Here is a 14,082-nt window from a genome sequence, read left to right on the forward strand (position 1 = left end):
GATTTCCAGGCAGCATCACTTAGAAACAAGGATATTGCTTCTCGGGGCACATGCTCACGGAATTCACTAGGGTTATGACCTGCCTCATCATCCCCAAGCAGAAGTTTCAAAAAAAAATCGTAGAATGATCTTTCAAAGCCTCAGTTTTGGTTCTAACTTGGAGACGGTACCTTGAGGGGCTGGGACAATATAGTTTAGAGGGGCTGGGACAATATAGTTTAGAGGCTGTCACGCTCTCCCTCATTTGCCAAGAGAGCGAGCTGTCCCTCCCGGAGGCGTGATCACGTCTTCCTTACTGAAGGGATGGCAATGTGAGGGGCTCCGCTCACTCTCACTCCCACGCATCCAGTAGCGAAATTTTGCTTCCTGTCCCCACAGCTTCAGGCGTCCCCGTACCGGAGGTCTTTTCCCAAAGGAGGACTGTTTTCCACCAGAGCCCCTACACTGACTCCACTGAAATGGGAACAGACGCTGCCCGGCGGTCAGTCTGGATGCTCGTCTCTCCCCACCGTCAGGCAAACACGGGGCGCCTGCACAGGGTGGGGAGACGGAACCCGAGTGTTAAGGACACTGGCTCGCAACGACCCAAGACACCGAGGAGGACTATGTCGGCGAGGTTTGGGTGTCTCCCGGCGCTCTCACGGTGCTGACTCCAGTCAAAGGAAGTTACAACAACTCACTTCAGTGAGGACATCCACTGGTCAGGTCCATCTGTAATTAAGGTGTGAGTCATCCCCTCAGGAGGAGCCCACTGACCCCTCAGGCTGAGACAGCTCTCAGGCAAAACGAAGAAGAAACGGCTAGTGGACAAGACAGTTATGAACGCCAGCTACAGGCCTGGGACCCGCGGAGGAGTAGGATTCAGTGCAACCTGATGACTTCACGGGGTCCCCCATTTCAGGGGGAAGGCAAACACAGACACACACACACACACACACACACAATAAATCGTCTGTTCAAACCAAATACTTAGGGAAAATGCCCAGCTTTTAATAACAGAAATTTATAACATTTACGTTCCAACTCTTTTTCTTAGCCTCAAGAAGACAATTGTCTTAACTAATACACGTGAGGAGGCATCAACAATATCGTGTTCCATTCTAAGGCAGCCATCTTGTTCTTGTTTGTTATTGATCATTTCACTAGTAGGATTATAAATTTGCGGGGGGATTATCTTCGTTGAGAATTTGGTCTGATTCCAACTTTTCTAGTACTGTCTCAAGGTGGCTTATTAAGTCTTGTCTTTTAAATCTGAAAACAAAGAAACAAGTCACTAGCCAAAAGATATCCAAGAACCCATAATTATGGAGACTCTGTGAAGAATAGAAAGAGAAGCTTCCAATCTACATGGGAATAGAAAATGGACCCTCATGGTAAGAGACAATGCAGGAAATACAAAGAGGGTCGGTTGATGGTCCACACCCACCTGGAATTCTGTTGTGAATAGAAGTCTTATTGAGCTTGGAAGAATGAGGCAGATCAGATAATATCAATCGAAATAACTGCAGAGACAGCATGAACTCTGAATGAGGGCCAGGGTTTAAGAAAGCCAGGCAGTCCTGTCCCCACCCTTTGCCCAGCACCAACCTGGGCCCTGCTGTGAAACATACTGGAGTTTCTCTCTGTACCCACCTTGTTGCCTTCCTCCTGCAAAATGCAACAAAATTTTTGCCGCAATTCCAGAGGTTCTTGCACTCTTTCAAGCAGTTTGAAGACTCTATCATATTCTGGATATATTTAGAAAAAAAAAACTGTCACCATTTCTAAAGTAGAAAGAAGAGGCAGAACTCAATCTTGGTGTATCTGCTGCCTCAGCAATCGTTCAAGGGCTAGAATGTTACATAGTGCTTGTGCTTTACACGCTTCTATCCGGACACCGAACCATAGCTACCCATGGAACCCTTATGAATAATAAACAATTAAGAGATCAAAAAAGAACAAAGTACTGAGACATTTTAGTCACAATAAAGGGGAACTGTCTTAAATTATGTGAAAACCCAATTCTGGGAAAGGATAAGCCGTAAGAGCTCTGTGGAATCCAGTCTAAATCACAGAATGAGAGGGGCGCCTAGGTGGCTTAGTCGCTTAAGCATCCAACTCTTGATTTCAGCTCAGGTCATATCCCCACAGTTCATGAGATCCAACCAGGCACTGTCAGTGCAGAGGCTGCGGGATTCTCTCTCTCCCTCTCTCTGCCCCCCCTTCTCAAAATAAGTAAACTTAAAAAAACTTTGAGCTCATAGAATGAGAAAGACTTCCTGTGGTTTCACTTAGGAAAATTCCTATTCTACTTACGTTGTCCAAATCTTTGAATTTCCTTCTTCAACTGATGTTTCATTTCCGCAGTGATTTCCATCGTTTTTGGCAGTTTCCCTGGCCCTTCTTCCAGCACAGATACTGCGGTGACCTTGGGATCATCTGTAGAGAGACGGATGGTGATGATTCCTCCCGCCAGTGCATTACTACCAGGTTTGTGACTCGGCCCACCTTTGCTGAGACGGGTTAAGTCACGAGGCAGAGAGTCCAGTTGGTCGGTGTAGAATACCATCTCCTGCCATATTCACAGGCTCTGGGTGAACGGATTTTGACAAGAAGCTATCAGTAGGGATCGACCACTTTTCCCTCGCCTGCTGTGGATATTGTGAACGACAGGTGCATCTGGAAACCAAGTGTAGTGCGGAGCTGCAATGGCAGGCATTTCAACGACCCCGCATGGACATCCACGTGCTCCACAGTCTCTCAAGTTCTTAGGTCATAGCAGGAGGATACACCGGATCTATGTATCAGACCTGAAAATTGGACTTCGGGAAAAATAACAGAACAAAGAAGCCTCTTACATTCTTGGCACTCTGCGTGCATACAGAAATGTAGTTGGACAGTACAACCAGTAAACAAACATTCACGGGGCCCTGGCACTCATGGTTTAATGCCCCTTTGATGCCGTTTACAAGGTAAAAAGCTGATCGTGCCACTTGATGTCAGCATGCCTGACATTGGCACTCCATCACTAACACTCCCAGTCAGTTAATGATCTTCCTCATCTGTCTTTTCTGTCTCGGAAGATGAATTATTTTCTACATCATGTTGACACCTCTCCTTCATTTACTCAGCCTCCTCTGTGCCAGGCACTGAGCCAAATGCTGGGAGATCGGCAGTGAACGAGACAGACAGAAACAATCCCTACCCTTGTGGAACTTACATCCTCATGGGGAAGTCAGACGGTATGTGCAAAATGGGTAAAGGGAGTTATACAGTTTGAACTCGTGTTAGGAAGGAAGACATCAGGGATGTGACAGAGAGCAGGAGGGGGTGCCTCCAGGATCCACGGTGGGGCAGGGCCCTCTGAGGAGGTGACCCGTGGAGCAGGAGACAGGGCGGCCTGTGCACGTGAGGAGGACTTCTGGCTGCCCTGAGGGCCAGTGCAGGGCCCTAGGAGGGGACGAGCCGGGGCCGTGGAGCAAAGGACAGAGGCAGAGAGAGCAAGGAGGACACCCAGAGGACGCGTGCAGGAGAGGAGGGCAGGCCCGGGTCCTGCAGAGCGTGTAGACCAGCGTCGGGAGCTCCGATTCTGTTCTGAGTGCTCGGGGGAGTTGGTGGCGGGTTTCGGGATGGACGTGGCAGGATCGGATTTCCGTGCTCACGGAGTCAGCCGGGCTGCAGGGCGGTGATGGGTCAGGAGGGTCAAGTGGGAGAGCAGGCTGTAAGGTCAGAAGCTAGTGCAGCGACCTGCTGAGTGAGGCGGCGGTGGGTAGAGGGACATCCCGATGGTGGCATCCAGGAAGGAGTACAATATTAAGAGGAGAGCCAGAAGACTCAAAAAAGAATGAAAGAAAAGCAATATTCAATAAGGAGAAGGAAAGCAGTTGAGCGTGGAGCTTGGGAATCCAGGAAGGTTTCCATGAAGGAGAGCGGGAACACCTGTGCCTAATGTGGATGAGAAATTAAGGGCAGCGTCACCCAAAGCCGGTGACCTTGAGGGAACTGCTCCCTGGCAGGGAGGAGCCAGAGGCCAGGCTGCACTGGGGCAGGTCAGGAAGGGGGTGGGGGACAGGCATCCTCACCATCTTCCAAACACACGGCTGAGCCCCCGGCCTCGGATGCTCCCTCTCCTTCCGGCATCACTGACAGCATTGCCATGGTCAGTCTTCTCTTACACAGAGGAGAAGTCATGGGTTCTCCATGACGTTTCATTTGGTTCTCGGGCCCAACAGCAGACTCCTCTGCTTTATCGGTCATCATTTCCTGAGAAGCGTCAAGAAACATAGCCCATTAATGACAAAAATGCAACCAAACTAGGGTGCATGGGTGGCTCAGACCCTTGATATCAGCTCAGGTCATGATCTCACGGTTCGTGGGACAGAGCCCTGAGACAGGGCTGCTCGGGTTTCTCCCTCTCATTCTCTCTGCCCCTCCCCTGCTGGTTCTCTCTCTCTCTCTCTCTCTCTCTCTCTCTCTCTCTCTCTCTCAAAATAAACAAATAAACTTAAAAAAATGCAAACATGCTGACGCTGCATTGTACATATGTGTATACAACATGCCTCTCCATCGTTAATGTGAGTTTTCTCAAGGGCCAAGGTTTATCATGCCCCCACAAACACTCCGTTCTCAGGAGCCCCAGCCTCTTTTCCATTCCTCTAGGGAGAAAATGGAGGAAGCTTGGGAGGAAGCTATCCTACAAGCGTAGTCCAAAGGCAAACATTGTAGACGATGAATCAGCTCACGTGCAGGATGCGAACCCCTCAGCCAGAATTAAATAAATACATGATTACCTCGCTGACAAAGTAAATAACATTCTGTGTCAACCCTTTCAGGGGAAATAATTCAGTTTCCTTTCCATATTTGATTTAAATACAACATTATCGATATTGGCCGAGTCTTTACAGAATGCCCCTCGTCGAGGGTGAGGGGACAGGAGGTGGAAATCTTTAATCCACGCGTGTCCAATGGCACAGAGTCCAATGTGTCCATCTAGGAGCCCTGTGATGGGCACTTCTCAATATTGTTCACAGATCAATTGGCACGTATTGGTATGACAGACTAGCTGAAAGGTCTTCTCATTTAAGGGTAACCCCCAAATTTGCCCCATCATATTGGAACGAACTGGGGACAAATTCCTTTTCTGAATCATTGACAGTTCCCATTAAGGAGAAGTACAAAAGGGGAGAATTATTTTCATGGAGCATTTCATACCAGCCAGCTAAATGCTCTACTCTGCTAAATGCTCTACTCGTACTAATTTATTCAGTATTTCACAGAGCTATAATTGTGGCAAAAACTCAGGGCCAAGGTAAGGAAGAGAAGATGTGGAGGGAGTCAGAAGGGATCTGGAGCCCAGAGAGTCCCAGGAGCAGTGGGAGGGTTTGGTAGTACTGATGCCTTCTCCAGGGGTTGCTAGCATGCAGCCTTCAGTTTCGTCTGGTCATGAAAATCCCTTTGCTGGGCACAGACCATCTTATAAAAGTGTTGAGGGGCGCCTGGGTGGCTCAGTCGTTTGAGCATCCGACTTCGGCTCAGGTCATGATCTCGCAGTTGGTGGGTTCAAGCCCCGCATCAGGCTCCGTGCCGACAGCTCCGAGCCTGGAGCCTGCTTCGGATTCTGCGTCTCCCTCTCTCTCTCTCTCTCTCTCTGCCCCTCCCCTGCTCCTGCTCTGTCTCTCTCTGTCTAAAAAATAAATAAAAACATTAAAAAATTAAAAAAGAATAACGTGTTGAGATGGGGGGGGGGTGGCCACATCAAGAGTGGCCAGAACAAGAACTGAAGGTCACCGAAATCCCTGCTGTGAGGCCTCACGCGCTGCATTGGAGCACAGTCAAGAAATCCAGGAACAGGAGTGACTAGGGAAGAGCGTGTCAGTCTGCTGAGCACGACTTCCATCACCCCGACTACATCTGTCACCCTGCCATTGACATGCTTGTTTATCAGCAGATCTCTTGTGATGCCGGTGAGTGTGAATCCCTTTCCCTGAGAACTGTCATCCCCTGAAAACTACTTTAGTACCATTCGAACTGCAAGATGTTAACTGCATTTAACTTTGAATATAAACCTTTGATTGCATTTGAACTCAAAATGTTCACAGTCAGGGCCTGGAGTAAAGTGACCATATGAGGGTTGAGCAGCACAGATTCCAAGCCAACCCAGGGGCCACCCGTCCTTTGCTTTCTCAAGGCTCCTGCCTGGCACCTTCCATTGTATTAGCTGAGATAAAATAGAGACACTTAGGGAAAAATAAAGATTACCAAAATTTTACTAAAGAAGAAAGACAAAATCTTAGAACTCCTGTATCTGGTAAAAGTTATTAACAAAAAATTTAAAAACCTCCTATCCAATTAAAAAAAATTAAAAAACTAAAAATAAACAAAAACTTCCTATCCAGAAGGCTTCCCTGATGAGTACTCCAAGAATTTAGGGGGAAATAATATCAGTGTTACATAAACTCTTGGACCAGTTCCCACCTCATTTTATGATGCAAGTATAAACCTGACACCAACATCTAACAAGGACATAGAAGAAAGGAAAACCACTGGCCAAGATTCCTTTCCTGAAAACACATATACAAATTCTAAACAAAAGATTAGCAAACAAAAATAAAAGATATGCATCATGTTATGATGTAGTGTATTTCATGAAGGCAACATTGGTTTAAAATGTGATCAGTCCAATTGTATTTAGAAAAACAAACAAGGAAAGTTTCCATTATTAATTTTATAGATGGTTCCAAGTTCAAAAGCTACTGATGCTTAAAAATTATCAGCAACTGAGAATAGAAGGTAGTTTCCTTAACTTAATAGAGAGTATTCACCCCCCAAGATCCTATAGCAAACACAATACTTAATGACGATATACCAAACATTTTCTACCTAAGTTTGTAAACCAGACAAGGACGTCTACTATCTATTCAAAAATATATGGAGGTCATAAAAACTGCAACAGTGCCAAGAAAATATTACAAGTATAAATTGTGCGAAGGTAAAAGCAAAACTGTCATTCACAGATGACATTTTTCTGTACATGGAATATCCAAAAGGATACAAACAATTAGAGTTGATATGTGAACAACAGCCAATTTATTGTATTCAGGAGGAAGAATCAAAAACCACATCTGGGGCGCCTGGGTGGCGCAGTTGGTTGAGCGTCCAACTTCATCCAGGTCACGATCTCGCGGTCCGTGAGTTCGAGCCCCGCGTCAGGCTCTGGGCTGATGGCTCAGAGCCTGGAGCCTGTTTCCGATTCTGTGTCTCCCTCTCTCTCTGCCCCTCCCCCGTTCATGCTCTGTATCTCTCTGTCCCAAAAATAAATAAACGTTGAAAAAAAATTTAAAAAAAAAACCACATCTACTTCTCTGTAATAACCAAAATATTTAGAAAAAGAAAATGAAAATACCATCGCAAACAATGTCAACAACATCAAAACCCAGGGAGTACACCTAATGACAGGTGTCCCAGAGAACTATGCGTAACACAAAAACCCCACTGAGAGATGTTTCAGGCCTCAAGGCAACGGAGAGAAATACATTTTTTTTTACGGATTGCAAGACTCATTAAGTCATTATTGTCATTTCTGCCAGGAGGAACTATTGTAATCATATTTAAAATGTAAATAACTTTCTATTTCAAATTTCAAAACTCCATCTTGTTCCTTTTGGGGAAATTAGTGAGCTGATAGTAAAGAGTGGAAGGGCTGAGACAATCTTTCAGAGAAAGAACAAGGTTGGAAGAGGTAAGACGCCAGCTAGCGGACTTCCTGGAAAGGAGGCGCATGGCAAGCACGTGGGATTGGAGCAAGGGTGGGCGGATACACCCGTGCAAGACCCTAGAGAGTCTAGAAATCAGTCCGGAAATAACAGCTGCTAGACGGCTGACACTGGGGCCCGCGAACCACTGTGGTCCCTTCGGTAAGTCCACCCGGTCCCTGCGGGGAAATGGGCCTCCTCTCTGACCTCAGTCCCATCCACACCACATTGATATCAGGTGAAGAGGACATCTGGACTAAAACCTAGGACGTTACCTTCATGGCTTTAGGGTAGGAAAGGTTTTGAAAAAATAAGAGCACTGACCAGAAAGAAGAGATTGTTCAATTATACTTAATTGAACTGAGAATATCTGTTCATCAAAATGACACTATTGAGATGGTGACAAAGCAAAACAGATCTGCAGAAGATACTCAGAATGATACATTTAAATATACACAGAAATAGAAATATATGTAGGGCTACAAATCAATTTAGCAAAATACAAATATTTCAATGAAATGTGGCTAAAAGACCTGGAAAGGCACCTCGTAAAACACACACGCGGATGGCCAATCAACCTCTAATCGGCACAAAATGCACATTTAGACTTAAGGAGAGGCCCCTGCACACCCAGCAGGGTGGCTGAGATTCAAGACTGCCTGCACACCAAGTGTTTGTGAGTATGGAACGTAACCAACTCTCATACACTGTGGACCCAGGTCCCCAGCTTGATGCCCCAGGTGATAGTTAAAAAGCGAGATGAAACTCCCCCAAGACTAGATCCAGAATTCAAGGAAAATTACGTGCCCAAGGCTGCAACACAGCATCCATGGAAGAACAACTCCCCGCAGAGTGCCTTTGCGCACCCAACGAAGACCTCCCCCCAAAGGCTGAGACAGAGCCCCACACTGCTCCGCAGCCACGGCTGAGACAGCAGCCGGGGCCTAGTCCCCCCACTGCAGAAGGGACACCTCCTCAGCCAGGGCTGAGGCGGAGCGCTCAAGGCGGAATCCCCCTTCTGTGCACAGACGGACCTTTCCAACAACAGTCTCGGCTCCCCAGAGGGCGGCAGAGGGAGCCCCAAGAAAGAGCCCGAGCCGCCAGCGCCGAGAAGGGACCCAACGTCAAGCTGTCTCCCCGACGGCTCACACAGAGCCCCCGAGGGCGACTTTCACTCCAGTCTCAAACACCCGAGGAACAGCACCCCCACTGGCTGTGACACAGCACCCATGAAAGCCTCCCCAGCACTGAGCGTGCCCCCCGCCCGGGGACCAGCCCGACGCGAGCAGAGCCCACCGCCACCGTGGCTGAGACAGAGCACCCAGGGCAAAGTGCCCCCTCAGGCTGAGCCAAGCCCCGAGGAGAGGCTCCCACAGGCTGAGGCAGTGGCCCTCGTGGGCAGGAATCTGGGGGCTGAGGCCACGCGCCCGAGGAAACGCTGCCCTCGCACGGCTCGGGTGCACTGCCAGGAAACACCCCCACCCCCACTCTCGACTGACCTAAGCCCCCGGACAAGAGTCCCCTCCCCAGCACTGAGACGGTTCCACGAGGAAAGCCCCTCGCGGAACTCTGTCTCTCTGACCATCAAAATGGCCGACACCCGCTGCCCAGGGAAACGCCGCCCACCCCCGGGCTGAGACCAGAAGCCAAGGAACGGTTTCCACGGAGCTGAGGTCGATCACCCAGCAAGATACTGCACCTAAGGGAGACACGCCTCCCGAGTTCAGGGAGAGCTCCCAGGGAAAAGAATCCGTGCTCCGAGTGTTAAAATCCTGACCTTGTTCCCGGAGCCTGGCAGTAACCTGCAAAATGGCAGTGAGGCTGTGGTGCCTCTCACGTGGAACTTTCTAGAAATGTGCCCTCTGGGAGTCGCTGGAAATGCGCCCTCTAAGGGTTCTGGGAGCGGTGTGCACAGGCACGTGTGTGGCAGGAGGACTGATACATTATTACTTTCCCGGGGGGTGTAAGCCAAGCTGCAGACCCCGGATGCTGCAGGCCCGCTGCCCTGGAGAAGCCTCGGGTCCCCAGGAGCCTGCTGTGCCAGCCCCCCAGCGCCACGAAGCTCGTCTTTCCACCCCCCCACGCCCCCCCCCCCCCCGCAGCATGTGTCAGGCGCCCCCTACAGACAGACCTCGGTCACTGACGCCACAGGAAAACTTAAAGGAACCAGAACATTTTTCAATCCAGCAGGCTAGCAGTGTGAATTTGGAGCGGAGAGGGAATAAATCAAAAGCTGGCACACCGTATTAACAGTAAAAGAGGAGGATGATGTGATCATCCTAATAGATGAAGACCACATGTGATAAAATGCAGCAAATATTCGTGAGAAAAAGTTAAAAGCCCTTGCTATAAAAGTGCCAGCACCAATCTGCTTTGCACATTACTCTTGGGGGAGAGTTAGAAATGTGGCTCATTGGGGCGCCTGGGAGGCTCAGTCTGTTAAGGGCCGAGTTTAGCTCAGGTCATGATCTTGCGGTTCCTGAGTTCCAGCCCCGAGTCGGGCTCAGTGCTGACGGTGTGGAACCTGTTTGGGAATTCTCTCTCTTTCTATCTCTGCCCTTTCTCTCTCTCTCTCTCTCCCTCTCATAGCTTCCGCGAAGCTCCAAATCTCTTTCTTCCCCTTCAGTGCGGCTGCTAGGTTGCCGCCTCGCAGAGCAAAGGGAGCTGGGAATCAATTTTCAAGGCTACTGGGGAGCTGAAGAGAGGAGGTCAGGAAGAGGGCAGTTTAAAACACCACAAAGTCTGCTGTCAGTATCGCGATTTAGCCAGTTTTCTTGCATAAACATCGTTCCGAGTTTTGCAGCCCCGTTGGTTAATTCCAGAGTGCTGAAACCTTGACAACATTTACCAGTGTTCTCATTGCCATTTTGCATCAGTGGGTTTTCAGAAGTTTTTATTCTACCACTTTGTAAGTGCTTCTTCCTACGTACTCCATTTCAATCTAAGTATAAACCCAAGAAATGAAACTATATTATTCACAACGTCCTTTTCCTCTGGAAGAAAACTAATGCGTGGTGCCTATGTGATTGTGCACAACCACCCATGATGAGGACTTTAAGAAATCTATCTATCTATCTATCTATCTATCCCCTATTTTCATTAAGCCTCATTATAGCACCTGCTACTAGAGTTAGTTAGATTTCCCCCGTGTGTGGATAGCTTGCACGTAGGGATTATTTGGAATTTCATATGTGAAATTTCCTTGCTGTTAAATTGCATAACCAAACATGAACAAATACCCTTGTTGCTGAGGGATGTTTCAGATTTAAATCCTTACATTCTCATCTTCGATTGTATTTCTTCTTTTATTCAAAAAACTTTTTTGTGTTTTTATTTTATTTTTGAGAGAGAGCCAGAGTGCAAGCAGGGGAGGGGCAGAGAGAGAGGGAGACAGAATCTGAAGTAGGCTCCAGGCTCTACGCTGTCAGTGCAGAGCTCGATGTGGGGCTTGAACTCACAGACTGTAAGATCATGACCTGAACGGAAGTCGGACACCCAACCAACTGAGCCACCCATGTGCCCCAGTCTTTGATAGTATTTTGAAAGAAAAAGGTACAATTTTTGTCCTGGAAGGACTAAATAAATCACAAGAAAGTCATAACTGGAACGTTCTCCAGCATTGATGAACTTGTGAAAATAAAAAATTCATACATGTGTGTATGCGACGTCATCACCTTTGTGTACGCTAAATCTTTGTAAATTAGTAAAAACGTGACTAGTTGAGGAAATGTCAACCTTTTCATAAACATTAAAAGAAAACTTCACAATGTCATGTTTTTCTTACAGTGTATCCCTTGTCAGTCTGATAAGGGTCTTTTAACTTCCAGACTGCCTGGCTTGCTCCAACACTTTGCCTCTGTATGTCTGCAAAACCCACCACAGCAGTGCTCATATCAGTGTTAGACTGAATAACCAGAAGACTGGAATCTTGAAGGGCCGTACTTAGAATCCCACCTACCACACAGGCCAAGAGGGGACAACTTTATAGGAAATTTGTTCAAGGAAATCCTTCCAGAAGGCAGAAAGCCGAGCTGGCCTCCTGGTCATTCATTTTTATTGAAGGGAGAGATGGCCAAAGATATGTCTATATTGATGTGTATTTTATGCCCAGTTGATTGGCTGCATGGTCAGAAACTTTGAAGGAACACAATGAGAGAATGGTGACAAAGGGGTGTGAGGAAGGGGTGGGGGGGGGATAGATGTGTCCAGATGAGCATAGAATGTAAAGATAAATGTGTCTCAGGAGATTGGTCAGTAAAGAAGAACCTTAGCAGAGCAGAAGTTTAATATTCTGATGGCTAGCATACCCATTTGGTAAATATCCATCAGGCTCTTCCCCAGCAGCCATGTCAGAACCCAGGGGGGTCAAGAACTAAGTGGCCAAGTGGCAGGGATGGAGGCTGTGCTCAGCACCATGGGCCTCCACTCACCAGGGCTGACCTCACCACAGCCACTGCTGAGTGCCCCATCTTCTGAGGGCCAGAAGCAGGGCCAACATGGAGCCCCTGATATGGCACCAGTCTCCAGAGTGATCAGCCAGCTACCAGGTGGCAGGGAGTTTACTCTGTACCAATTTCAGCTGAAGTGGATGGTCCTTTGGACAGTGATCATGGAAATGTGCTTCTCTTCACGAGATATGATCTGAAATTTTGTATCTTGCATCACTATGTTCTAGGATCTAGAATAGCCGTTCTTTATCTCATTTATTGCTACAGGCTCAAATTACTAAGGCTAAAACAATTCCTATGCCCTCCTACCCAGGATTGTGAATAGGCCGACCTTCCTCGTATAATAATCTCAACTCAAAAAAAGAAAAAAGAGAAAAGAAAAAGAAAACAACCGCCCAAACTGACTTATTCTGCATTTGGAAGAACCTAGGCTCTATGGTGGCCTCTTATCATGCAGAGAACTTTAACCTCATTGAGAATTTAACTGTATCTACTGACTCTTCTCACAGAAAAGTACCCTTATACATGACACTTGGTATACAATTTTGGGGGGGTGGGGGTGGGGGCTGTCCTGGCTTAGATTTGCTCATTTTTAGTGGACAGGTGAGGCCACTTAAAATCAAGAGAACAGAATGAGTGGAGGCACATTTAAAGCAGACGCAAGTTATCCTGGGTACTATCAGTTTCACTATTTGTAAACTAAAAATTATTTTTGTTTTAAATATAATTGATTGTCAAGTTGGTTTCCATACAACATCCAGTGTTCATCCCAACAAGTGCCCTCCTCAATTCCCATCACCCACTTTCCCCTCTCTCCCACCCCCATCAATCCTCAGTTTGTTCTCAGTATTTTTTTTTTAATTTTTTTTTCAACGTTTATTTATTTTTGGGACAGAGAGAGACAGAGCATGAACGGGGGAGGGGCAGAGAGAGAGAGGGAGACACAGAATCGGAAACAGGCTCCAGGCTCTGAGCCATCAGCCCAGAGCCCGACGTGGGGCTCGAACTCACAGACCGCGAGATCGTGACCTGGCTGAAGTCGGATGCTTAACCGACTGCGCCACCCAGGCGCCCCTGTTCTCAGTATTTAAGTGACTCTTATAGTTTGCCTCCTTCCCTCTCTGTAACTTTTTTCCCTTTCCCCTCCCCCATGGTCTTTTGTTGAGTTTCTCAAGATATGAGTGAAAACATATGATATCTGTCTTTCCCTAATTCACTTATTTCACTTAGAATAATACCCTCCAGTTCCATCCATGTTGCTGCAAATGGCAGGATTTCATTCTTTCTCATTGCCAAGTAGTATTCCATTGTATATATAAACCACAATTTCTTTATCCATTCGTCTGTTGATGGACATTTAGGCTCTTTCCATAATTTGGCTATTGTTGAAAGTGCTGCTATAAACATTGGGGTGCATGTGCCCCTATGCCTCAGCACTCCTGTATCCCTTGGGTAAATTCCTAGCAGTGCTATTGCTGGGTCATACGGTAGGTCTATTTTTAATTTTTTGAGGAACCTCCACACTGCTTTCCAGAGCGGCTGCACCAGTTTGCATTCCCACCAACAGTGCAAGAGGGTTCCCGTTTCTCCACATCCTCGCCAGCATCTATAGTCTCCTGATTTGTTCATTTTAGCCACTCTGACCATTGTGAGGTGATATCTCATTGTAGTTTTGATTTGTATTTCCCTGATGATGAGTGATGTTGAGCATGTTTTCATGTGTCTATTGGCCATCTGGATGTCTTCTTTGGAAAAGTGTCTATTCATGTCTTCTGTCCGTTTCCTCACTGAATTATTTGTTTTTCCGGTGTGGAGTTTGGTGAGTTCTTTATATACTTTGGATTCTGGCCCTTTGTCCAATCTGTCATTTGCAAATGTCTTTTCCCATTCTGTCCGTTGCCTTT

General features: G+C 47.2%; 1 protein-coding gene across 1 annotated transcript; it reads right to left on the minus strand.

Moving 5' to 3' along the window:
• Positions 1-966: 966 nt before the first annotated feature.
• LOC122477444 (integrator complex subunit 6-like) lies at positions 967-9,640 on the minus strand. Its single transcript, XM_043570428.1, has 5 exons — positions 9,508-9,640; positions 4,062-4,242; positions 2,296-2,418; positions 1,633-1,727; positions 967-1,251 (listed from the first exon to the last, which is right to left on the minus strand). Exons 2-5 carry the CDS (start codon positions 4,237-4,239, stop codon positions 1,246-1,248), a joined length of 402 nt encoding a protein of 133 aa, XP_043426363.1. The 5' UTR covers positions 4,240-4,242; positions 9,508-9,640; the 3' UTR covers positions 967-1,245.
• Positions 9,641-14,082: the final 4,442 nt, after the last annotated feature.

This window comes from Prionailurus bengalensis, chromosome X, assembly GCF_016509475.1.
Source record: "Prionailurus bengalensis isolate Pbe53 chromosome X, Fcat_Pben_1.1_paternal_pri, whole genome shotgun sequence".
Taxonomy (NCBI): Eukaryota; Metazoa; Chordata; class Mammalia; order Carnivora; family Felidae; genus Prionailurus; species Prionailurus bengalensis.